The sequence below is a fragment of the Pleurodeles waltl genome, chromosome 10 (genome assembly GCF_031143425.1).
Source record: "Pleurodeles waltl isolate 20211129_DDA chromosome 10, aPleWal1.hap1.20221129, whole genome shotgun sequence".
In the NCBI taxonomy this organism is placed as follows: Eukaryota; Metazoa; Chordata; class Amphibia; order Caudata; family Salamandridae; genus Pleurodeles; species Pleurodeles waltl.
In genome coordinates, this window is record NC_090449.1 from 398,030,105 (window position 1) to 398,056,063 (window position 25,959).

The following is a 25,959-nucleotide window of genomic DNA, read 5'->3' on the forward strand; positions in this document are numbered from 1 at the left end:
CCTTTTTTCAAATCCCCAGGCACTTCTTCCGCCAATTGGCTGGTCTGCTGACTGACTTATTGTGGAAAGATAGGTGTAAACTTGTCAGACTTTCTACCCTTAAAAGGCCCTGGGCTTGCGGTGGGTTTGAAGTTCCACATTTGGAATTGTATTATATAGCTGCACATCTGCAACATTCCATTTACTGGTTAGATGAGGAGGACTCGTGGGAGTCACGACTGCTGGAGGGTACTTATGGGACACACCGCTTGCTGCTCTGTTGATGGTCGACTCGAGACTTCCCCAGAGTACACCCTACATAATCCATTTAGTGGCCTAGATATGGGAAGATGTAAAGAGGGTGATGCAGAAAGCCCTATACGCCCCAGAACTCACTATATGGATCTTACAACCTTTTAAGAAAATAGAGGTTTCCATGTCGGTGCAATGCTGGAAAGTAGGGGTGCGGGGGGGGGCTTGAGGGGGGTGTTTGAGATTGGGGGATCTATACCCTGGGGTTGATTTATCTCCTGTGCAGAGACAATACAAACCTTTACCTTAGGTTCAGGACAATTTCTACAGTATCAAAAAATCTCATCCACAGTCCTTGAAATATGACCCACATTCCCTGATGCCCCACCCACTACACCCACCCTCACTATGATGCTCCACAAGGTTGGGGGAAGACACCTGATTACACACTTATACTGAGCATTAAGAGCAGACTTCCCCCTCTGCCCACTTCAAGTTCAAGCTAGATGGGAGGAAACAATACCGAGGACTTGACAGACAGGGACTGGGAACGTGTGTATGATGGCGTCCGCACAGGAAGCACTAATGGTTGCTTTAAACTTATACAGTATAACTTCGTTCACCAAACATATCTCTCCCCCAACACGTTGAGTAGGATTTACCCCTCACGCCCCGACAGGTGCCCCCGTTGCCAGACTCCGAAGCCCACTTTATGCACATGATCTGGGACCATAGCGCCCCGTCCCTTTACTGGACCACAATTTTAGACAGCTTTTAAAAAGCCACGGTTGGACAGTACCACCTGACGTGAAGCACATACTTTTAGGCACTGAATTGAGCAATGAATAAAATACATTTGTGTGAGTGTTGTCATGTGTTTGTGGATTGTGTGATTGGTGTATTGTTGCATAGAGACAGTGAGTTAGAAATGGGATAAAATGTGTGTTTTTTGCTGGTATTTAGAGGAGAGTGGATGGGTATTTTGGAATGGTCGGGAGTACTTGAATGTGAGATTTTGTCCAGATACATTTTGTATGTGTGTTTTGTGGGATAGTGTTATTTTGTGTGTTGATAGCGGCTTGAGTTTTAGGATTTGAGTGTGAGCGATTTGTGAGTTGTGTATGTTGAAGGAGAGGCTGGTAGAATTGTATTGAGTGGAGGGTCTCTGTGTACAATGCCAGTGGGAAATATTTGTTTTAGGTGATGATTGTAGGCTGGATAGGCGGATGAATGTGCCTTATAGGTGTAGGAGAGTGTTGAAATGAGTGTTGTCATTGGTTGTGTGTGATAAGAAGTGGATTTTTGTGTGTAATGCAGTATGGTATATGATTGAAGAAAGAGTTCAGAGGGGTGGCAGAGGATAGTGAAAGGGTTTTGTTTGGAATGAATGGGAGTTTGTGAGTGTTTTTTTCTATTGGCATGCAAGCAACTTGAGGATTTGATTATGTTGTGGTACAGAGTTACATTTTTGATAGGTGTTTGTGATTGTTGGTGCACAAGAATATGTGGAAATCTGTTAAACATCTGGGCAGAGTTTGGTGAGAGTGAATTGTGGATTACATAAGTTTGTTGGTAGAGAGTGGCATGTGTTTGTTCTGGCTGTGTCTTGGAGAATGGTTTCTGAATGTGCAACGGGCAGCATCCCTGGCCCTTGGCTAGAACTGACCCAAACAGGCAAAGCCCCTGTCTTCTATGTCTTTAACCTTGACGCCTGGGCCGAAATGCTCTGAGGGGAGGGCTTGTAAAAGTTGCAGGGAAGGGCACCTGACACTTTCTAAGCTTCTTAGGTGCAGCTGTAGGCCCAGACCAGTGGTTGCCTGGCAACAGGTCAGTGAGTGCACCTGGCGGAGGGATATGGTGAGCTTTCTAATCCACAAACTGTGTGTCTGGTAGAGGCGGTGGGAATAGGGAAAATGAAGGGGGAGGGGAGAAACCTGGATTTTGCAGCAGTAAACATTAGGGAATTGTGGCCTGGACTGCACAGAAATCACAAACGTTTACAATTAACACAAGCACCATTTGTTACCAAAAGAAATGTTGCTTTAAAACTCTATAAATGAGACTTCATTACAGTTTAAAGATAACACAGCAGCAGGGCGGATATGCACAACTGAAGTAGTCCGCTGGCGCCCCCTAGTGGAAAAAGCACATGGGTAGAGAGCAGAGGGGTACAAACAGGGGGAAACGGGGGCAGTAAAAGGGGAAAGCACAGCAAAGAAGGGGAGCAGAGCTAGTAAATGGAATATATATTGGGGGTGATGAGCAGTTCGAGATCACACGGGGAGAAGAGTGAAGAGGGAGAAAGAAAGAAAAAAAGGGGTGCGGAGAGTAGGATAAGGAAAGGGAAGCCACCTAAAAATGTTGAAAGTAAGGGGCTTTTACAGACTTTAGCAAGTACATTTTGTTTTCTATATGCAGCAAGATATCGCAGAGTTTATAGGATCGAGCAGGACTAAGGAGTGTTTACCAGAAATCACAAATTAGCAAGTATATTCTCTTTTGCTTTGCAGATAATGGTTTGTGTTTATACATAGTAGAGGTAGATATTGATCTTACATACTTGATCAAAGGTTAAAAAATACTCAACTAATGAATTATTTTCCTTTCTCAAGGAGATGCTCTGGTGCCAGTTTGTTGATCTCATGCAATCTCAATATAGTGCTTCCATAATTGGTGAACTTGTATCATGTCCTCTTCTACCTTTTCAGTATGAAGATGATGAGCAGAGTAAAGAGCTGCGGTCCCTCCTGGAGCCTTCAGCATCTGGGCCAGCACCTTCCAGCCCACCCAGTGACTGGTAGGAACTTTGCCTTCATTAAGCATTTTGAGGGCGACATTACGTAGCACACTTTTGTGTTATTTACTACTTTAATCCAGTTAGTTTTCACTTTATCTGCCTTAGAAGAATCAAAGAAAGAGAACATTTAATCTCCAGTATAACATTAGCTACTGAGGGTAATTTTAGCCAACACGCTCCTGTGCTAAATTGGTTAACACCATATCTGTCTCAGAAAGATAAGAGACGATAATTGTGAATCTATAGCATAACCTCAACTACCATTGTGTATTTTCTCTCACCAGCAGGTTCATCCTCTCTCATTCTGTCTTTTACTTCGCACCTTTAGGCCCAGATTTTCTTCCATTTCCTGGGGCAGCCTCTACTCTCATATACGACCCGTTCCACGAGCATACACCAATCTAAATCAAGCTTCCATGCCTCGATGCCTAGCGTTTGGGTGGACCCCAGGCTTTAGCATGTTCCTTTTTGCCACTTCTAGGCCCGTTGTCAGCCAATATCTAGTGGCCCTCCTGGCATCAGTCTTGCCCCAGACATTCAGAATACACTGTTTAGCTGATAGGGCAATGCCTCCACCGCATTCGACCTCACTCAGTCACTACAGTCCAGTGGGGGGTACAGTATGAATTTATACCAATTGATTGTATAGTCAGAATATTGACTGAACATGGCGATGACCTGCATTGGCCAGATTCAGCACCGAGTCTGTCACATACAGGAAGATATCATCGGCATGGTGGGATATTTTATTTTATCTTTCCACTGTCCCTCCCACTGTATGCCCCGCAACAATGGGTCCTGTCTAATCCAGGCTGCCAATGGCTCAAAAGCCAGGGAAGAGGGGGAAACGGGGCAGCCTTGCAGGGTGCCTCTTGTTAGTTGCAATTCTTTAGAGCAGCTACCATTTACTTTGACCTGTGCTAACGGTCCCACATAGAGGAGCTGAACATGCTGGAGAAACTCGGGACAGAAATCCAGCCTTGTCAGTACTGCAAACATATAGTGGCGGTCTGTCACATCAAATGCCATCTTGGCATCAAGAGCTAGCACCAGTGCTGGTACTTTTAAGTTAGATATCTTCCCCATCACCCCATACAGACAGCAGAGGTTAAGGTTGGTGCCACTGTGAGGCATAAATCCCGACAGCCAGATGGACTAATGTGGTAATGACCATAATCAGGCATTGTGCTAACAGTTTAGCCAATACCTTATCCTCCACACTGAGGAGAGATATAGGTCTGCATGAGGCATAGTCCTCAGGTGGTTTCCCTGCCTTATGTATAACCACAGTGGTGGGCAGTTGGGTCGTGCAGCAGGTCCCCCTCGCCCTGCTCTTTTAATACATAGCTGGCAAATGCGGGGCTAGAGAGGTACCTATCATTTTATACAATTCAGTTAGTATCCCATTAGGTCCCATGGCCTTGCCTAAGTGTAGGTCTCTCATAGTTGCCGCTATCTCCTCTGTGGTAATGTTCCCTTCCATAAGCGCTATATCTGCCAGTGACAGACAAGGCATGTGTATGTTACGGAGAAACTCCTGCACCTCTGCTGTTGTTGCAGTAACCACTGGCGAATAGAGACGGGTATAGTAGTCAGCAAAACTACTGGCTATTCCAACACTATCTTTCACAAGAACACCTCCCTTCCCCCCACCTTGTCCCCTCCTCGTGTGAAGCCCAAGCACCCAGTACCTGGTCTGTTTACGTTTATCGAGCCAAAACAAGAGCTTGCTGGCCTCATTTCCAGCATCATAGAGGTGGCATTGTGTGGCTCGGTGGTGAGCCCTTGCCGCTTCCACCGTGACATCCTGATGTTCCCTGCGTTTCAGTGCCATGCCGAGCCTCAGAATTATTCTGTGCCGGGAGGAGGTGCTCCTGGGTCAGTACCTTATGCTCAAGGTCCTCTTATTTTTACATTTATCTTTCCTGTGTCCTGCAATGAGGGAAATATCATGGCTCCTTATCACAGTCTTGTGTGCCTCCCACAGTGTTTGGGCAGATTGAACCAAAGGAGAATTTTCAGTGAAGTAGTGTTGTGTACTAGTTAGCTCCTCCTGTATTACCGGTTGCTTCAGGTACCATGGATTGACGGGTGGGATTCCCCCCCACTTCCTTCTGCCAAGAGAATATTTTGGCCAAACTGGTGAGTGGTCAGTGATACCACAAGCCAGTGAACCTCCGTATAGAACTGTGTATGGTCACGCTGTGTAAGAAGTTAGTCCAGTCACGATAGACCAGCCAACACTATCAACTTAGCTAGGAACATCTGGGAATACTTTAGTTCACGTTGTCACGGTGTCCTCTTCACTTCCGCAAAGTCACATCGGAGAGTCTGGGCTCTGAGAGTAAAATCCGTGAAGAAACTGATGATTGCTCCTTCCTGCTTCAGTGGTGGGCTGTTACAGGCAGGCTGCATTGCAGTCCCTATAATTAAATATTCGGGGAATGATGTTTAGAGGCGCAGCACCTGGCTTTGGAGAGACCCTCGGCACTGTGTGCGCCTTCTCAACAGAGAAGAAGTTGGACAGTCCTTGTGGCTTGAGGGCTTTCGAGATCAAGTCTTCAATAAAGAGGTCTGCAGTAGACCGAACTTCGACCACTCTTATATTATTCCAACGTGTACGTCCCTCATAATCCTCCAGGTGCGCCTCCTTTTTCATTGCTTTGGCCCTTAACATTTCATCCTCACTTTTTAGAGTCTTAGTTTTACCCTGCAAAGTCACAGTTGCATCTTCCCCCCCTCTCACTTTGTCTCCCATGTTTCGCAGACCAGCTCGGATCAGTGTAACTTCAGTGGTGGGTGAGTCAATTTTCGGTTCTAGGGAGCCGCAAACTCTCTGAATAGCCGCTGTTATGTTTGTCAGCATGGTGACTGTCCCTCTTATTGCAGCTCTTCGGACTCCGCTTTAGCTTGGCACGGCGTTAGGTCTCTCAGGAGGGCATATTTATCGAGTTTAGTCTGCTGGATAGGGTGAGACCCTCTATCTCCTGTCATTGTGGGCTGCAATACTTGAGGGCTAAAGTGCGTGGCAATGGGGTGTAGTCACAGCTGCCTGACTGGGTCGTCGTAAGAGCAGGAGGACATAAGATCTTGAAAGAGGGCATGTTAGTTTCCAAACAATTCATTAGCAATCTCTCAAGTCTACTGATGTGGGAATTACTGCCTACTACCATGGTCTGGAGCTGTGGAGATCAGCATGACTTTATTTAAAAATCCTCAGATAGACTGCACAGTACATTTTCATCCATTTTCTTTTCCTGTAGGTGTAATTCCTAACACAGATGAGGAAATTAAGAAAATGAAAACGCAGGATTAAATCTCATGGCTATAGCCTACAAAGACTTTCTCCAGATTTCAGCAAAAATAACAAGATAGGTAGTACCAGCAGAAAGTTCTGCAGCAGTTTTAAACCATTCACTTCACAGTACCAGCAACATCAGTCATACCCGCTTAAGGCTCCAAAAGGCAGAGAAAACCAACAGTTTTAAAGCATGGAGGAGGCAGAGACAGCCCATGGAGGGTCACACCTTGAACTCCTAGAGACAGGTGCTGAAAAGAAGCAGGTGGAGAAATTGCTGAAGGTTGCCGAAAGAAAATTGCATAAGGTAATCAGGCTGCTGAAGGCACAGAGCCTAAACCCTCTGAGAAAAAGTCACACAAGGCAGCCTTGGTGTTGAAGAAAACACTGACCAAAGGTCAGCCGCAAGCTAAGGAAGCCCACGGATCCCAACCACGAGATACCAATGCTGGCAAAGTGCTGAAAATCTCAACAGTCCCATGAGGTCGAGAGACTGCGACGGGAAAAAACAAAGCCTTCGGAGACGATGAACAGTCGATGTTGAAGAAAATACCATTACAAGCATTTAACAGAGAAAAGGCACAAGAGGTTGAAAGGAAGAAACGAGGAATAATGGCAGAGATGGTGTTACTGTTTCGGCGAAAGAAGGAGCTCAACAACTCCTTAAGGAAATTTCAAATCCCAAGTAAACCTTTAATGGCGTTCTGCGTGAAGAGGGATCTACCTTGGAAGCTATGGCAACACTGGAGCCCCTTGAAGAGGAAGTCGAAGAAGAGTTCTACGAACCCAAGTGGAAGAAGGAGCAGGAGGGTTCAACAAGGAGTCATGGAACGACCTTGACACAGATTCTCCAGAAGAAGAGGTAGACAACTACTCCTCGAAGTCATCACCGCCTGACGACCTCGCAGTGTATAACAACCTGGTCAGTAGAGCTGCAGACACATATGGAGTGCCGTTAGAGGAGAAAAAGGGAGATGTGTTTTCTCCTCACAACACTAAAGACTGACAAAAAGGGCAACTTATACATCCCAATGCTGTCCAGCATATTAGATCAAGGCAAAGAAGCCTTTCGGGAAGCTATCACAGCAGTAATCCCCCAAGTGGAAAAGAAATATAAGCCCCCAACAAAAGACCCTAAATGCACACAGGGGAATGCACCAGCGCATTAGTTCCCAACCTGTGGTCCATGGACCACTAGGGGTCAGCGAAGCCTCCTCAGGGGCTCCACAACTGCTTAGAAAATTTAATAATATTAACAGATTAGGTCCCCATCTTTCAGTTGGGGTGGTCCCCAGATTCCAATAATGATTCAGTGGGGGTCCCCGGATTCCAGTAACAATACAGTTGGGGTTCGCAAAACTCGAAAGGTTGGGAACCGCTGCACGAGTAGATTCCATCATTGTTGCTAATGCACGAAAATAAAACAAGGCACACATCTCAACAGTGCCCCACCAGAAAGGGAGAGTAGGAGGCTTGGCATGGTGGGAAGAAAAATGGAGAGGGAGGCTCAACACAGTGGCAAACTGCAAATTCAAATGTGCTGCTGAACAATTATAGTCAACCAGCAATTGGATGAAATTGAATCCCTAATGCAAAAACTACCTCAGGAAGAAAAAAGAGAGGTAAGGCAGTAACGCAAGATGGTTGAAATATTGCCATTACATGCCGGAAGTTGGCCTTGGATGAAGCAGACACTGCCAGTAGGCAGATGTGCACAAGCACATTGCTAAGGGGACATGCCTGACTGAGAATATCAAGCCTCTATCATCAACGTGCCCTTTACAGGGGAAGCACTATTCAGTGAGGTGGTCGATGAGGCCTTACAGCAAATAAAAAAGGACAATGAAACAGCTAAGGAAATGGGGAGGCCATACAATATAGTGGTTCATTCTGAACGAGTGGAAGCACACCCTGAAGACCCACCGGCAGAGTGCCTTTCTCACTGGGTCAGCAGCAGCAACAAACACAAGCTAGCTCACACCAAGCCACACAGCAGACCACATATTAACTGTGCACCACCCAGCAAGGCAGTTCTTTTGTTTGAGAGAAAGGGGTAGAGGGCAGGCTTCCCGAGGTGGAGGAGCCACAAGCAAGTGACTTTACAGATGAAACAGGCCCCCAAAAGACACCAGTAGGATGCAGAAAAGGGAATTATCCACAGCAGTGGGAAGAATCACCACGGACAGTTGCATAGAACTGCTCAAAAAAACATCACCAATCCCCATGAAACCAAAAAGATATCAAGGAGTAGAGCTCATACATCTCAGGAAAGAGATAAAGAACTTTTACAAAAGCAGGCAATAAAGAAGGTACCAGTAAGGGAACAAAATAAGTGGGACTGCTTACTATTACTTCTTGGTTCCCAAACAGGACCTCACCCTACGACCAATTCTGGACCTCAAGTTCATAAACAAATCCATCCGCACACAACTTTCAGGGAGTAATCCCACTCCTACAAAATGGGGACTATATGGCAACATTATATCTGAAGGATGCCTGCCTGCACATACCCATGAATCAAGCACACAAAAGTTACCTTTGTATTTGATACAGTATAGTATCAGGTCAGAGTCCTATCTTTCGGCATAAAGCCAGCACCAAGGGTCTTTACAAAATGTCTCGCAGCAGTTGCAGCCTTTCTATGAAGGAAGGGAATACATGTATACCCATACCTAGATTACTGGCTAGTAAAGGCAAAAACCAAACAAAAATGCCAAGGGAACATTCAAGCGGTAATCAGAACCTTAGAACACCTGGGTTTCTCCATAAATCACAAAAGATCGTCACCATAATCGGAACAGGAAAAGGTGTTGCTGGGGGGTGACCCTGAACTCGAAGATAGCACAGCCATACCCTATCCAGAGGAGGGTAAGAGCGATGGCAGAGCAGGTTCACCTATACCAGAGGGTTCAGTCTCTGACAGTGAGGACAGTCATGAAGCTAATGGGCATGATGGCATCTTGCTTTATGCTCTTAACACAAGCAAGACTGCACATGTGACTTCCAGGAATGGTTATGCAACAGTTGGTCACAAGCCTCTGGAAATTGGGAGGATCCAGTGGTTGTAATAGCAAAGACACAAAAGGAACTACAATGGTGGACATCAAAGAACGTAACCTTAGGAAGAGCATTCAAGACACCAACTCCCCCAATGACTATCACACCAGATGCATCCCACAAGGGTTGGAGAGCACACACAGCCAACCTGAAGGAATGAGGACAGTAGAACAACAAAGATTCTCTGAAACACATCAACTTCCTGAAAATGAAGACAGTGTTCCTAGCTCTGAAGGCTTTTCAGGCACACTTAAAAGAAACAGCCATACCAATACATCCAGACAACATAACAACTGTTTTACCTGAACAAACAGGGATTCACAAAATCATTCACCTTGAGCGAAATAGCCCAGGAAACATGGCATTGGGCAATACCAAGGAGGATCAACCTGCAAACAGTCCATCTACCATGAAAAGAAAACATGGGAGAGTAAAGTCTAAACAGACAATAAAGCAGCTCCCACAAATGGGAACTGAAACAGGAAACACCAGAGAAGTTATTCAGGGCCTGGTGCAATCCAGCAGTCGATTTGTTCGCAACAGCAGAGAACACAAAATCCCAACACTTTGCCTCCAGGTTTCAACAGCACAGTCAGAGGGGAATGCCCTGTCACTAAAATGGACAGGGAGATTTGCTTACTCCTTTTCACGTATTCCTCTAATACCCAGGGTGCTTGAGATAGCCATGGAGAAACCTCATCCCCATAGCCCGCAATGGGTCAGACAGACCTGGTACTCAGACCTACTAGAGATTTCCAGGGGACAAAGAATCAAGATCTTAATGGAATATGACCTCATTGCAATGCAGGAGGGGAAGGTGTATCACCCGGAGCCATCAATGCTCACCCTAGCAGCCTGGCGCCTGAGTACATATAGTTCAGACACTTACAGCTACTGCCTAGAACCATGGAAATACAACAGGAGACAAGGAAGTATACCACAAGACAATGCTGTGCAGCTAAGAGGAGAAGCTATATACACTGATGCACTAAGAACAGAACAATGGAAACAAGAACAAAGCAGGAAACTGTACTAACATACCTAACTCACTTGCTGGATAGCGGGCTAACCCATTCAACACTAAAAGTACATCTGGCAGCAGTAGTAGCCTACACCAGGGGCACTTCATGTAACAGCTTCTTCATCTCACCAGTGGTGAAAAGTTTCTTAGAGGGATCCAAGAAATTTCATCCACGAGAACAGTCCCAGCACCAATGTGGAACCTCAACACAGTACCAAACCATTGGATGTCAAAACCGTTTAAGCCTATGCACAAGGCAGATTTCTGATCACTCACACTTAAAACAGCATTCCTAATAGCAATCACCTCACTGCAGAGAGTGAGCTGCAAGCATTAACAATACGTTAACTACACTTGCAAATACACAGAGTGGTTCTCAGAACCAACCACAGTTCTTATAAAAGATAATGAGCAATTGTCACATCAATTCCAGCACACAACTACTGGTATTCCTCAAAGAATCACAAACATAGATGGAAAGAGCCCTACACAATTTGGACATAAGGAGAGCTTTAATGTACTATCTGCAAGAAACAAGAGTTCCGTAAGGGTAACCAATTGTTCATCTCCTATGCAAAAACAACCAAGGGTAACAATTGTGCAATGGATTGTGGAAACCATACAGATTTGCTGTTCAGGTGAATGGAAGACACTATCCGCATGCCCAAAAGCACATTCAACAAGAAAGAACGGTGCAACATTAGCATTCCTAGCAAATTTACCCATAGACACAACCTGTGCAGCAGCAACATGGGCTTCTCCACACATTCGCAAAACATTATTGTGTGAACATTCAGATGAACAAGGAAGTGCAGGTGGGACAAAAAGTACTGCAACACCTGTTTGCAAATTCTTCCTCATTTCATTCCAACCAACCCAAAGAAAGGGATACGCTACGTAAACTAATGCACAGCATGTGAATCCATCAAATGATTCATGCTGCATAACGAAGTGGTTACTTACCAGTAGGAGTAGTTTTACAGCTTGAAGTTGTCTGGTTCCACATGCAACACACCCCCTTCCCAGAAATGGGAAACAGTTCAATCAGGTGGGAACAAAAGAGACTAAAACAACAAGAAGAAAATTTCAAAACCAGAAAAAAGAATCTGAAGATGGCAACTACCCTTAGGAGATTCTGGGACACCGTTTCATGCTATACAGGGGACAGACATACCACCAAATGGTGTTCCACGACGCCCACACAAAAAAGAAAAAAAGTTTAAAAGACAATTCTGAACCCAACCAGTAGATGGCGGAATAATGCACAGCATGGGAATCCAGAAAACTCTTCAAGCTGCAAAATTACTCCTACTGTTAAGTAGCTATTTCATTATCAGCTCCCACTAGCAGCCCCAGACATGAAAAGGCAATGACTTCCTAGCACAATGCGTTATTGCAGTGTGGAAGAATTTTGCAGGTCACCTCTAAGAATGGTTAAGCAAATGAAAGGTACATGGGTGCTGACTATTGTGGAACATGTTTATGCTCTAGGAAAATACTTCCACCAGTGATTCCAGTACACAAAAGGTACCAATTTCCAACTACATCTTCTGCACAAAGTGACAGTCATTACTTGACAAAAGGATACTATAGACCTTGCTCCTACTTTCCAAAGTATGGAGGGAATTTAATACAAATGTCATCGAATGGAAAGAAATACTTCAGACAATACTGGACCTAAATACTTCAGACAAGTGACTCTGGAAGACTTTTCTCATGTTAGGTTTACAAGATGAGTATTTTAATCTCTCTTGATTTTTGTTGCGAAGAAGTCACACTTTCAATACAAAGCGTATCCCTTCTTCTTCAAATGGGCTCCTCATATGTTCTGCAAATAGATGCCAGTAGTGCCAGCACACTAAAGGGGTCCAAAGATCTTCTGCTAGCTTTATTTGGATGCCTGGTGAACAAATATCAACACTCGACAGAATTGTCTTCAAATGTTCAGACCACACCATCTTTTCTCAATTGCTTAGGGTTCCAGGCCAGTTTCCGGAGGTGAACTCCAGGGACTGAACAAGTTTAGAACTACCTCTAACCAGCACTGGATGCTTGTCAAGTAAAAGTATTTCATTTGGAGGAGAGAGTACAGGGAGTGCAGAATTATTAGGCAAATGAGTATTTTGACCACATCATCCTCTTTATGCATGTTGTCTTACTCCAAGCTGTATAGGCTCGAAAGCCTACTACCAATTAAGCATATTAGGTGATGTGCATCTCTGTAATGAGAAGGGGTGTGGTCTAATGACATCAACACCCTATATCAGGTGTGCATAATTATTAGGCAACTTCCTTTCCTTTGGCAAAATGGGTCAAAAGAAGGACTTGACAGGCTCAGAAAAGTAAAAAATAGTGAGATATCTTGCAGAGGGATGCAGCACTCTTAAAATTGCAAAGCTTCTGAAGCGTGATCATCGAACAATCAAGCGTTTCATTCAAAATAGTCAACAGGGTCGCAAGAAGCGTGTGGAAAAACCAAGGCGCAAAATAACTGCCCATGAACTGAGAAAAGTCAAGCGTGCAGCTGCCACGATGCCACTTGCCACCAGTTTGGCCATATTTCAGAGCTGCAACATCACTGGAGTGCCCAAAAGCACAAGGTGTGCAATACTCAGAGACATGGCCAAGGTAAGAAAGGCTGAAAGACGACCACCACTGAACAAGACACACAAGCTGAAACGTCAAGACTGGGCCAAGAAATATCTCAAGACTGATTTTTCTAAGGTTTTATGGACTGATGAAATGAGAGTGAGTCTTGATGGGCCAGATGGATGGGCCCGTGGCTGGATTGGTAAAGGGCAGAGAGCTCCAGTCCGACTCAGACGCCAGCAAGGTGGAGGTGGAGTACTGGTTTGGGCTGGTATCATCAAAGATGAGCTTGTGGGGCCTTTTCGGGTTGAGGATGGAGTCAAGCTCAACTCCCAGTCCTACTGCCAGTTCCTGGAAGACACCTTCTTCAAGCAGTGGTACAGGAAGAAGTCTGCATCCTTCAAGAAAAACATGATTTTCATGCAGGACAATGCTCCATCACACGCGTCCAAGTACTCCACAGCGTGGCTGGCAAGAAAGGGTATAAAAGAAGGAAATCTAATGACATGGCCTCCTTGTTCACCTGATCTGAACCCCATTGAGAACCTGTGGTCCATCATCAAATGTGAGATTTACAAGGAGGGAAAACAGTACACCTCTCTGAACAGTGTCTGGGAGGCTGTGGTTGCTGCTGCACGCAATGTTGATGGTGAACAGATCAAAACACTGACAGAATCCATGGATGGCAGGCTTTTGAGTGTCCTTGCAAAGAAAGGTGGCTATATTGGTCACTGATTTGTTTTTGTTTTGTTTTTGAATGTCAGAAATGTATATTTGTGAATGTTGAGATGTTATATTGGTTTCACTGGTAATGATAAATAATTGAAATGGGTATATATTTTTTTTTGTTAAGTTGCCTAATAATTATGCACAGTGATAGTCACCTGCACACACAGATATCCCCCTAACATAGCTAAAACTAAAAACAAACTAAAAACTACTTCCAAAAATATTCAGTTTTGATATTAATGAGTTTTTTGGGTTCATTGAGAACATGGTTGTTGTTCAATAATAAAATTAATCCTCAAAAATACAACTTGCCTAATAATTCTGCACTCCCTGTATTATGAGTGTCTTAGAAATATCATCAACTTCAGTCATCCACATTCAAAACACAGTTCTTCCCATGGCTTTGTGGATGGTCATCACCCAGAATACCTTGTTGAAAAAGAGACATCTGCAACAATTCATTCTGGACCAATAGAGCCATGTGGAATGCAGATGGGAAGACAAGCATCTGCTGACCTTCAGAGCCATTTCTCAGTATATGATAGTGGAGTTAGTAGTCACGCAACCTTTAGTTACAGGATCGGGAGCCCACCTTGAGGCTCCAGCAATTCAAGGTTTCTGGTTCAGGAAAGTCAGTATGCCTCTTCAACCTGTTAGCACCAAGAGCAGCTCTTCGAGCCCTCAAGTCTTTTCCACTACCCCTGTGGATGAACAAGGCAGAGTGAATTAAATGAACTTAATATAGAGCAGCAGTGACCTACCAAAGTTATCCTGGCGCTTATATAATTGCAGTTGGCGCTAATTGATTACCAGGTGATGGGATATGTAAAAAAAAAACATGTGTTTGGCATGTGTGGATGTAGATACACATGTGCTGCATTCTTCTGCCATCTAGTGTTGGAAGTTTGCAAGATGTTTATCTTCGAAAAGTCTTTCGCGTCACAAGGTACAGTGACTCCTCCTCTTGCTGGCAATGCGCATGGGCATCGACTCCACTGTTTGATTGTTTTCTTCCCCTGCCGGGTCCGGTTGTGTTTTCACTGAGCTCTGGTTCAAGACCGCCTTTTAGGCGTCTTCTATTCGGGAAACCTTCCCAGTCTGTCTGTGTTGTTCAACAAACTCGTATTTTTCTTCCCTTACGTTCCAGGACTGAAAAAGCTGAGGTCCTCCAGGCCACCATTTTTTTAAACTCTATTTCCTCGTGAATGAAATCCTAATGGAAGGGACTCCTTTCCTTTTTTGTCCTAAGTGCCATTGTCCACGGACCTACCAGCACCAGGTCTGTAACCTCTGCCTGTCCCCGGAACATAAAGAGGAGGCCTGCGAGGCCTGCCTGTTTTTCCGATCAAAAAAGATCCTGCAAGATCAAAGGGCCCACTGTCATGAAATGCAGAGGCACGAAATTGAGGACACACCGGATACTTTCAGACTCCAAGACTCCATGTCCAAGTCGGAACCAGACCAGGAACTTCAAGAGGCATTGGCTGCTGAGGAAGAGGCTCTTTCAATCGAAGATTCGGACTCGGAGGCCAACACTGACCTTGAAATGCAGCAAATTCCTCCGACTCAGCCAGCCATGAGTAAAAGCCCCCCTGCTCCATCCAAAAAGTCCAGCAGCATGGAAGCAAAGGCTATCGGGGATGCCACAACCTTCAGGCCATGGCAGTCACCAAAAAACTCACTCAAGCACCCGGTCACCGAGCTCGGCTCCAAAAAGCAGACCAAAGCCTTCCACTTAAATACCAAGCTGAACACCACCAGCCTTGGCACTGAAAGCTTCCACATCCCACTCCGAGCCAACTGTTTTGCTGCTGAAAAAATTAGTGTCTTCCTCGGCAACGACAACTTTGGCTCCGAAAGTCAAGAGCACCTCACACCAAAAGGACTTAAAATACTTACAGCCTCAAAGTCGACTACCTCCCTCGAGCCTATCCTACATAAAATGAAGCAGCAATTCCATGCTAAACAATCTCAGCTTCACATTCAACCCCAAACGGGGTGAGTTTTGGTTAAAGCTGTCGTCACCACTCCTTCCAAATGACAACTTTCTTTTGAAGAGGCTCTTGATACATCTATGCCTCCAGACAAACAAAAAAGAATGGATAGAGACTCGGTTGCAATTCATCCACCTCTGCCTACATCCCTACCACCACCACCTACTCTTTCACCTCCTCCATCTCAAGGCGACCCTCTTGCCATCACCCCACAGGGCGCACCTCATTAATTTTATGATGCCCAGGACACAGGGATGATAAAGCGCCTTTTCATCCAGACACAGACCTTTGGTCTCAATATGATATGGCCAATAAGACATAGATGTTTACCCAGCTAGACCATCCCCACTGCAACTCTCTCATTTTTGTCCGAATCACCCAGTCACATTAAAATGTGTCATCAGCCTTCTTCGAATTATGGTTTCTTGCATTGCCATTGTACCACATTCCCATCTTCATACGCATCTGTTGCAAGAATGTCTTTTATGCCAATGGTCTCAGGCACAGGGTTGTCTAGAAGAGCTAGTGCCGATAGACAACCATACCCATTGCTCTCTGCAATGGTGGAACAAAACCAATCTTGTAAAGGGACGGCCTTTTCTGGACCCAGTTCTACAGATCATCCTGACAACAGATGCCTCTCAGAAAGGGGTGCTCATCTCCAAAACTTCACAGTCCAGGGTCTTTGGGACCACACACATCAGCTATCTGGAGTTCGTAGCTGTTCAACTAGCACTCAAAACATCTTATCAACTAAGTAGTTCTCATAAGCACAGACGACATGGCGACCATGTACTATGTGCAAAAACACAGGGGACACATTCTCTACAGTTGTCTCGTCTTTCACAGACAATTTGACGCTAGGCCATTCACCAAAACATCTACCTGTCAGCGGGACACCTGCCAGGAACACACAACAATTTTGCCGACCTACTCAGCAGGATGTGGAAACAAGTCCACGAGTGGGAACTCCACCCTGGAGTCCTACTACCCTACTTCCAAAAGTGGAGGTTCCCAAATATAGACCTATTCACAACAAAAGAAAACGCAAATGCCCACACTTGACCTCCAGGTTCCCACACCGTCAGTCCAGGGGCACTGCTTTATGGATGAATTGGTCAGGGTTATTTTATTACGCTGTTCCACCTTCCCCTCTCCTGTATCTGATTCGGAAACTGAGGAAATAGTCTCTTACTTTGATTCTAGTGGCACCCACGTGGGCCAGACAACCATTATTCACCACTCCGTTAAAACTGTCTGTGGTTCCTCACGAGAGGCTTCCCCTCCACACGGACCTTCTCACTCCGAACCATGGTCAGATCAGGCATCCGAATCCCAGAGAGTTGAATCTTGCAATTTGGCTCCTGAAGTCATAGTTTGGATATTTAAATTACCTCAAGAATGTATGGATATTCTTAAGGAGGCATGTAAGCCAACTATAGAATGTTCTGCATCAAAGTGGAAACACTTCATCCACTATTCCGTTACTAAAAGCTGGGACCCCTTTAAAGTGTTGGTACAAAATATCATTCTGTACCTCCTTCATTTGCAAAAAGCAAACTTGGCATACACTTCCATAAGGTTACACCTAGCAGCTATAGCTGTTAACTTTCAAAACGGACAGCATTATACTCTTTTTAATATCCCTCTCAATAAAGCTTTTATGGAAGGGCTTGAAAGAGTGATGCTGCCAAGATTACGTTCAATGCCTTCTTGGAATCTAAATGTGGTGCTCACTAGACTCACGGGCCCATCTTTAGAACCACTTCACTCATGTGCTCTACAATTTCTATCATGGAAAGTGGATTTTTAAACGCAATCACTTCCCTTAGATGTGTAACTGAGGTCCAGACACTAACCTTGCAAGAATCCTTTTTCCAAGTACACAAGGATAAGGTCGTTCTATGTGCCAATCCAAAGTTTTTACCAAAGTGGTATCTCCGTTTCATCTCAACCAAATTATTGAATTGACAGTCATTTTTCCGCAACTTGATTCTGGTTCTAAAAGAGCCCTCCACTAATTAGATGTGAAAAGAGCGCTTATGTTTTAAAAAAACAAAACAACTTTTTGTTGCCTTCTCTCCACCGCACAAAGGCAACCCTATTATCAAATCTAGTATAGCAAGATGGGTTGTCAAATGTATCCAAACTTGTTATGCCGAAGCCAAAAGGCCATTACCTATTCCTCTAGAGCACACTCCACTTGCAGGAAAAGTGCATCTGTGGCCTTTTTAGGTAGCATTGCCATAGTTGACAAATGTAAGGCAGCTACATGGACAACACCACAAGCCTTCAAACCTTCACTAAACATTATTGTGTGGATGTGTTTGCATGCCGAGCTAATGTAGGCCAGGCAGTGCTGTGTACTCTCTTTCAAAATACTGCAACACCCACAGTTAGCCACTGCTTTGGGGAAGCACTACTTTATAGTCTGTGCAGAGCATGTGTATCTACAGCCACACATGCCATTGAACGAAAAATGTTAAAGGAAAATGATACTTACTCAGTAGGCATCTGTTTGTAGCATGTAGTGCTGTAGATTCACAAGCACCCACCCGCCTCCCCAGACACCTGTGGCAGTTAGTCTTCCATACATAGTCACTGGCATTGACATTTGGGGCCATATGTACGAGCACATTGCCCCATAGACACAGAATGGGTAAAACCCTTTGATACATCTGCGCTTAATTTCTATTACATTTACATTACACTCCATTCCTAACCGCCTGTTGGAAAACATTCTAACAATGGAGTTGATGTCCATGCACATTACCAGCAAGGGGATGAGTCACTGTACCTTGAGACTCAAAAGACTTTTAGAAGAAAAACAACTTGCAACCTTCCAGACCCAACACTAGATTGCAGAAGTATGCAGAGCATGTGAATCTACAGCACTACATGCCACAAACAGATGCTTACTGGTTAAGTATCATTTTCCTTTAAAGCTTTCCTGAATGTTAGATAAGACCTGATTGTCTGGATCGGTACCGGGAAGAAAGGACCAGATGTTTGGGTCTAGAAAGCTGAAATAGCTTTCACCATGTTTGGATCTTTTGATGTGAGAAATAGCAAGAAGATTAGCATTAGATTATTAAAGCACACAAGTGGTGCTGCAGATGCTTATGGATTATTCATGGCCCAATGTAATGCAATGCCTTGTGGCAAATGCACCAGGTTTTGAAAACAAAGAGCTTATGTATAGGCAGCCCATGTAGGCACTGCAGATGATCTAATGTATGTTCAGAGTGCGGGGACCTAAAATCAGGCAAATAGCTGTTTTGAATGTACTGCAATAAATTTGTCAGATAGTGTGGGAGGCCGAGATAGATACCATTGCATTAGTTAAGCCCAGGGAAGATATGTGGGGGGACTACTGGCTTCAAGGAACTCACCGGAGGAGAAGGGAGCATCTTCCTTAAAATGATTAAAAGTAAGAAACATGAGGATGTTAGTTTGATCTGTTGATGAAAGGGGAAGATGTTGGCCAAAGATGTATCCCAGATTGCATGCATAATTGACAGGAGTAGGTGCATCATCCATTCTTGAAGGCCACCAGACTTGAGTATTAGGGGAGGAATTCCCCAGCCAGTGTATTTCCGTTCTATTATCATTTAGCTTCAATTGATTGCTGCCTCTTTTAGAAAATCGTTGTTTTCATGAAGGAAGAATGCTGGTATTTGACTGACTGTTAATTCTGTAATTTTAGAGAACTATGGAAGTTTAACAATTGGCAATCAGATAAATCTGTTTCTCAGCTTTAGTTTTTTTGAGTCTCAATGGCTTGTTTCTGTGCAGACGAATCTGAGCCAGCACTGGTAAAGGAACTGTAAAAGTTCAATATAGCTGGAGCAAGAGTATCCTTTATGGTTTAGAACCTCCACTGAGGACACTGATTAAGTGGGGAGCATAATGGAATGGCGGTAATTTTAGCAAATAATGAGCCAGTAGTCAGAAAAGTTAAAGCGACATAGTTATTTCCGTATTAGAAGATATAGCAGTGGTATCCTTATGTAGATCCTCAGTCATTGCTGGTGGAAATGAGTTGCATATAGTTTCGGTTTTGAAGGAAAAGTAATCTACCAGTTCTTCAGTTTCAGAAGCGCAAATTACAGTTTGAGCGCAGCTTGGTAGGAACGGTTCTTTGCCCATTTTAAAGTTTTCTTAGGGTAAGTTTGTTGCAGATAACATATAGTTAGGGTAGTGTTCTGTTTTAGCCCTATGAATTGGAGTATTATAGCTGTCTTATATGCAACAGAGAGTGGAGGACAGGTGGCCCCCACCCGGCAAGATGATGGCAGCCAAAGCAGTGAGCACCTGATCTGCTAGAGGCCATCACCAACTAGCAATGAGGGCAATCAACAGGGCCCCTCCTGAGACTGTGCAAATGAACCTCTGATGGTTGTGGGCACGCTTGAGACAGTCGCCTATATATTATTGGCTGGGATTTCATGAAGGACACACTGAGAGCCTTGTGACTGGGGGAGAACTTTGTGAATTGGTTGATGACGGCCTACCACAACCCCACAGTCTAAATAAAAATCAACAGGCTCCATTCTAAATGGGTAACCATCAGTAAGCGGAAGAGGCATTGGTGTCCCCTATGATCCCCCGCTTTTTTGACCTAACCCTAGAGCTCCTTACCCACCGAATTCTGGGTAACCCCCAAATTAAAGGAATCAAATTTGGCATTGGAGATATATAACTTACCATGTTCGCAGATGACATCCTCATATCGGTGACAGCCCCCCCCCCCCCCCCCCCCAAGCTACCTTCCTCATGTCGAGTTGGACTCAAGGCATACCAGAAGGTCGCAAGCTATAAAATTAATGTCACCAAATCGGAGCTCATCAACATTTCATCCTCTAGAACCACAGTCAGAAAACACAGAGGCTGACCCTGCTATGGTGGGTGGTCTCCAATATCGACTACCTGGGCATGGCTGTAACCCCTACCCTGACCAAAATTAAATAAATAAATCTCCAGAGGCTGAGGAGGGTGGTGAAGAACGTAGCTCAGTATTTGGAAGCACAAGGCACACTTTGGGCAGAATAGCAGTATACAAATTGTCAGAACTATCCAGGATTCTCTGTCTCTTCCAAAAACGAATCCTTCATATCCTGGGAGATTACATTCACAATCTTTAGTCCTTGTATTACAGGTATATCTGGCAGGGTAAATCCGAGAGGATTGGAAGACGCCACTGCTCACTTTGACCATGTCAGGATTGGTTGGGAATTCTTGATTTATTCCGCTGCATGAGACTGTTGGCGACACCGTTGCTGGGACCCTTTGGCCAGACTTGCTGACTTCTCGAGGTAACCCGCATTGCCCCGCTGCCCTCATGGACATTGGCATGACCATGGGTGTGTAATTGAGGACGCTACCACCTCTACAGGAGACTGCAAGTCACATAATCCTCCTCTCGATCCCACCTGTGCCTGTTTTCCTCAGGATAAAAGACGCACAGCAGTCTGTCTTATTGGGGGCTGCATAAGACTGTTGATAACACCATTGCTGGGGCTGGGACCCTTTGGCCAGACTTGATGACTTGTTGAGGTAACCCGCATTGCCCCGTTGCCCTCGAGGACATTGGCGCGATCAGTGGAGAGTGACTGAGGATTCTACCACCTCTGCTGGAGAGGTAATCCTACCCTCCATCCCAATTGTGCCTGATTTCTTCAGTATAAAAGGCGTGCTGCAGTTCTGCACCGTGGGACAATCACAGACCGCACCCAGGCCAAGGGCCGTCCCATCTTGCACCCGTCCGAGTCCAGAAAGGGCTGGGCTGAGCCACTCTTCTAATACCTCACTAAAGGCACTGCACCTGTTGCCAAATTGCCAAGTCCTCAAGCAAACTATTCCTTTCTTTGCTCAGAGACTGGTCTCTTAAAGTTGCCTATTTGTTTTCTTTGCTTTATATTGGCTTTTATGCTTCTTGGGGAAGAGAAATGCCAGGGTGGTGGTGGTGGTGGTGGTGGTGGTGGTGGTGGTGAGGAGTGGGAGGTTGTGGATACCACAAAGAAACTTAAAAAGTCCCTCAAATCTACAGGGGACAGTTGCATCCTCAATAGGATAGATAATTTGTTGATCGAGTGTGAGGACATTTTGGAAATGAGCACTCCTTCTCCCTAACCCTCCCCCTCCTGTTCTAATTCCAAACCCCCCTCCTGCTGGACACAGGAGGATTCCAAGCATATGTACCCAGTCCAGGCATCGGTGGTGTGAACCTAATACCAACACCCAAGCTGCACCTTCTTCCTTGCCTATTCCAGCCACCTGGGCAATTGCCACACAGGGCTCCCCCACTGATGTTTTCCCATGTAGCAATCGTTACGTTGCCCCTTCAGGGTCTTTAATGGAGTCCCTGACGAAGCCCCCATTAGAGCAGACAGCAGTCTCATCCCTAGTTCAAGATGGAACCCCAAGCTGCGTGTCTGCACCTGATGTGGCAGACTACGCATCTTTGTGTAAGTCAGGTCTTGCATCCCTTGTTCTGGACCTGAAGGCTGAGGTGGCAGTACTAAGATCATGTATTTCCTCACTTATTGATACCATGAATCAGCTCTCAATGTCTAATAGGGCTGCCCCTCCAGCTTTCCTCCATTATCACCCTCCCACACCACGTAGTGCTGCTGACTTTGTAGCTTCCACTCTCCCCATGCAAACTGCTCCACTTACAGCAGGCTCACGTCAACATTTGCAGATTACAGTTTCTCCCCCCCCAGACTCCATACTTTTGCTGTTGCATTTGATACCTAGGGTGATTTCTTTAAAGTGGCCCAGGTTGCACCACCCTTAGGTGGTCCCCCATCTCATGTGCATAGGACAGGGGCTCCAAAGGTTATAATCCCTGCTACCTCGAGCTTCAATTCTCTTAGTGTGCCAAACATTTACTTCTCATGACTTGCAAAATGCATATAGCTCTCTGGGTTTTAGGGCCACCCATGGCAGTGATTTCAATCATTTTAGTTGTTCTGGTAACATGAGCATTAGTAGGCATGCCTCTCTTGTCCTCATCACAATGACAACCCAAATCTGAGAGCGCACTCTAGAGTTGAAGGGGAAGATTCTCTCAAAAACAAGCTGATCCATTGGCTCTGACACGTCAGGGGTGTTATTCAGTAATACACCTTGACATCATAGGCGCCAGAGGACTTGTGGGTCCTAATACAAGGTTTGACAGGATCGAATTGACCCTGAGTGGCATCAATCAGTAATTTAGGTTTTTTCAACAAACAAAGTCATAAAAGCACATATAAAAACACAAATAATATTCTTAGGATATACAGAGCAGCAACATATCAACCTTGAGGATAATTACTAGTGCTGAGAAAATTATAAAACTAAGCATATAAAAAGAAATCTTATAAGCACTCATTCCCATCAAAAGAAGAATGATATAAACATACCTGAGAGATTACATAGATCTTTAAGCCAGATTATACAGCAAAATAAAACATGCTACTCATAAACAAAATACAAATTCTTTGTTAAAATACAATCACACCAAGCCTCATTGACTAAAAGAAAAATGAGAAAGAGGATCACTGAACAAAGCCTAAGGCCTTATTCCTAATAACCCAAACCCACCCCAAACATTTTGCAACAGCACATGCAAATAAAACATTGGAGTCATACTGGAGTATCCTGAGCGCGGTCTGACTACACTGTGTCCCCAAACTACTTACAAATGGGTTTAATCCATTTGGCCCGAGAAGTAGAGTATTTTTGACACACAAAGAAGACATGTCCTAAAGATTCAATCTGGGCACCACATGCAGCACACAAAGGATTGTTGCCAAGAGCCCATTTAACCGTAAGAGATTTCAGTGGTAGGGCACTGGCTTTAAGTTGAAAGTGTAGCTTACGGTCCAAAAGGGATGTAATAACGTCCCAATAAGGCTCCATTGCATGTTCCAATTGGATATTCAAAAACTTCCCTGTTAAATGTGAAGTAAGGGCTGACTGCAAGTCCCTCTCCCTGACCAAGGCCCAGTAAATTTTGTTAACGTCTGTGTGGATATAGTTACTGCAAGAGATAGATGGTCCCACAGGTGATGAAGGCCTAAATTAATTAACTATTTTTGAACTTGACAAAGCCAAATAATTTTCTTAAACTTATCTACCTCAGTCACTTCCTTTAATGCCAACCTGTACTCAGACAGTTCCGGCAGACAACAACCATCTCCAGAATAATAAAGGGCGTGATCTAATTTTATTACTAATTAATTCCATGCCTAAATAAAAAAAAAAAATAGATCCATTATCTATCTCCCAGTAAGCACTCCTTTGGTTCCAAGGAATTTATTTTCCAGACTAATCAGCGGGGAAACATTTGTTAAACCCCATCATTCAGTGCCGTACAGCACAGAGTTTGCAATCTTCGTCTCTTATAATTTGAACGACAAGGGCAATGGGCTTCGAGAAGGAGGAAATATGCTCTTTCACTAAAGCACCTGATAGCTGATTGTACTTTGTAGCCACTGTGTCAATCTGTGGTTTCCAGGCAAGTATGGAAGACAAAGTAACCCCCAGATATGTAAAAGCATCCACCATTTCCAAGACTGAAACCCCCCCCCCCTCAAAACTGGTTTGGCCATAACAACCCTTGATCTCCGAAGGACCATGATCTTCGTCTTTGTGGAATTAATCTCCAAACCACGAGCTGAGCAAAACTCTTCAGAATGCTTAAGAGCACGCTGGAGCCCACTAGGAGTTTTGGAGACTAATAAGGTATCATCCAGAAACAACAGAATGGATACTTTGGAACCTACCAAAGTAGGAACATCTATAGGCATAGCAGACCAAAAATAAACAACATCATTGAGAACCAAGGAAAACAAAGTCTGGGCTAGGACATATCCGTGGTGTACCCCCTTACCAATAAAAAAAGATTCTGTTAGCTCTCCCTCTATTCCCCACCTGACTCTGGCATTATTACCCTCATGCAAGCGGATTAATAAGTCCAGCAATTCTGGAGGCATGCCCATGGCACCAAAAATCTGCCAAAGCTTTTCCCTAGGAACCAGATCGAAAGCCAATTTATGATCTCAGCCGTCTTTCAATAGATTATTATAAAGCGAAGGACCTGATCCAAGGTAGAAGTCTATGGGAACAGAGCTTCGTTAACATTCATCCAATCATTGATCTTCCCAAGCACAAGAAGTGCAAATATTTTTTGCAGGCAGTCAATCAGACTGATTGGCTTATAATTCCCTGGCAAAAATGTAGCCCCTTTTTAGGGTCGAGCCTGTGTCGCATGCGCTTGCGCATGCGTATCGCAGCACGACGCTTTAGGTATTAGAAAAGGGCTAGGAGCCCTGTCGACGTCACGTCAGTGTTTTTCATTGGTTCGTGGGCTTGCCTATTAAAATCTGCTTGCTTTTATTAGTCGAAGGCATGCATACATCATGCCTTTTCCGGTGGCTAGCCCTCTTCGAGCGCATTGACCAAGTACAGAAAACATGCGAGGCTCCCTGTTTTCTGTCTGGCTCGTGGTTTTGCTTGGCAGAAGTCGAGCGCTTTACACAGTTAATTGCACTTTTTCGGGTTACGTACATAAATGCACTTTTGCCAATAGGTGAAAAGTCGTGTTAGGAGTTTACAACGCTATCAGCTCTAACATGAGCAAACGCGTGACCCGTTGCATTGCAAATGCTTGTTTATTGATTGGTACAATTCAGCGTCCTTCCAAGAGTTTGGAACCGGGGTGCCAACGGATATAGCATTTGCTAACAGGAGGATGTACCTAGTGCAATTTTCCCCATTATGCAGAAAAACATTGGCTTAGATGCCATCGGGTCCTGGTGCTCTAGCCCTAACTACTGCATCAAGTACTTTACTGACTTGCAAAGGATAAAAAAATAAGGGCTAAAGTTGCCAGGAGCCTTTCCCTAGGATTGTAAAGAAAGAAGTGCAAACGGGGTGAGGTTTATCAAAATGATCCATAAGACCAGATGCCCCTGTATTTGCTTCATCAGCCAGAATAGGAAACTGAACCTGAGAGTAGGGAGCTGAGAAATGTTCTACCCTGAGAGGGGGGAAACGTGATTGTATGTATCACTCTTACCACCCCATCTCACAAGATGCCAGAGTTTTGCAGGGTCCCTACAGGAGCATGCCAAAATTAGACCTCCTTTCATCCCAATCCTTCTTTGCTCATATCTGCACCACCTTGTAGACCTTCCTAGCTAGCTGCATCTGCAGAGTATTCCCTGACCTGCAATTCCAATCCTTCAACTGG

General features: G+C 44.7%; 1 protein-coding gene across 5 annotated transcripts in view; it reads left to right on the top strand.

Annotated features, from left to right (window-relative positions):
- The window catches only part of TELO2 (telomere maintenance 2), an 863,005-nt gene that overhangs the window by 411,448 nt on the left and 425,598 nt on the right, over positions 1-25,959 (top strand). For all 5 annotated transcript variants that reach the window (XM_069210626.1, XM_069210623.1, XM_069210621.1 and 2 more), the window contains one exon: positions 2,940-3,028. In XM_069210626.1, coding sequence (XP_069066727.1) covers positions 2,940-3,028 — 89 coding nt within the window. The remainder of the gene's footprint in view (positions 1-2,939; positions 3,029-25,959) is intronic.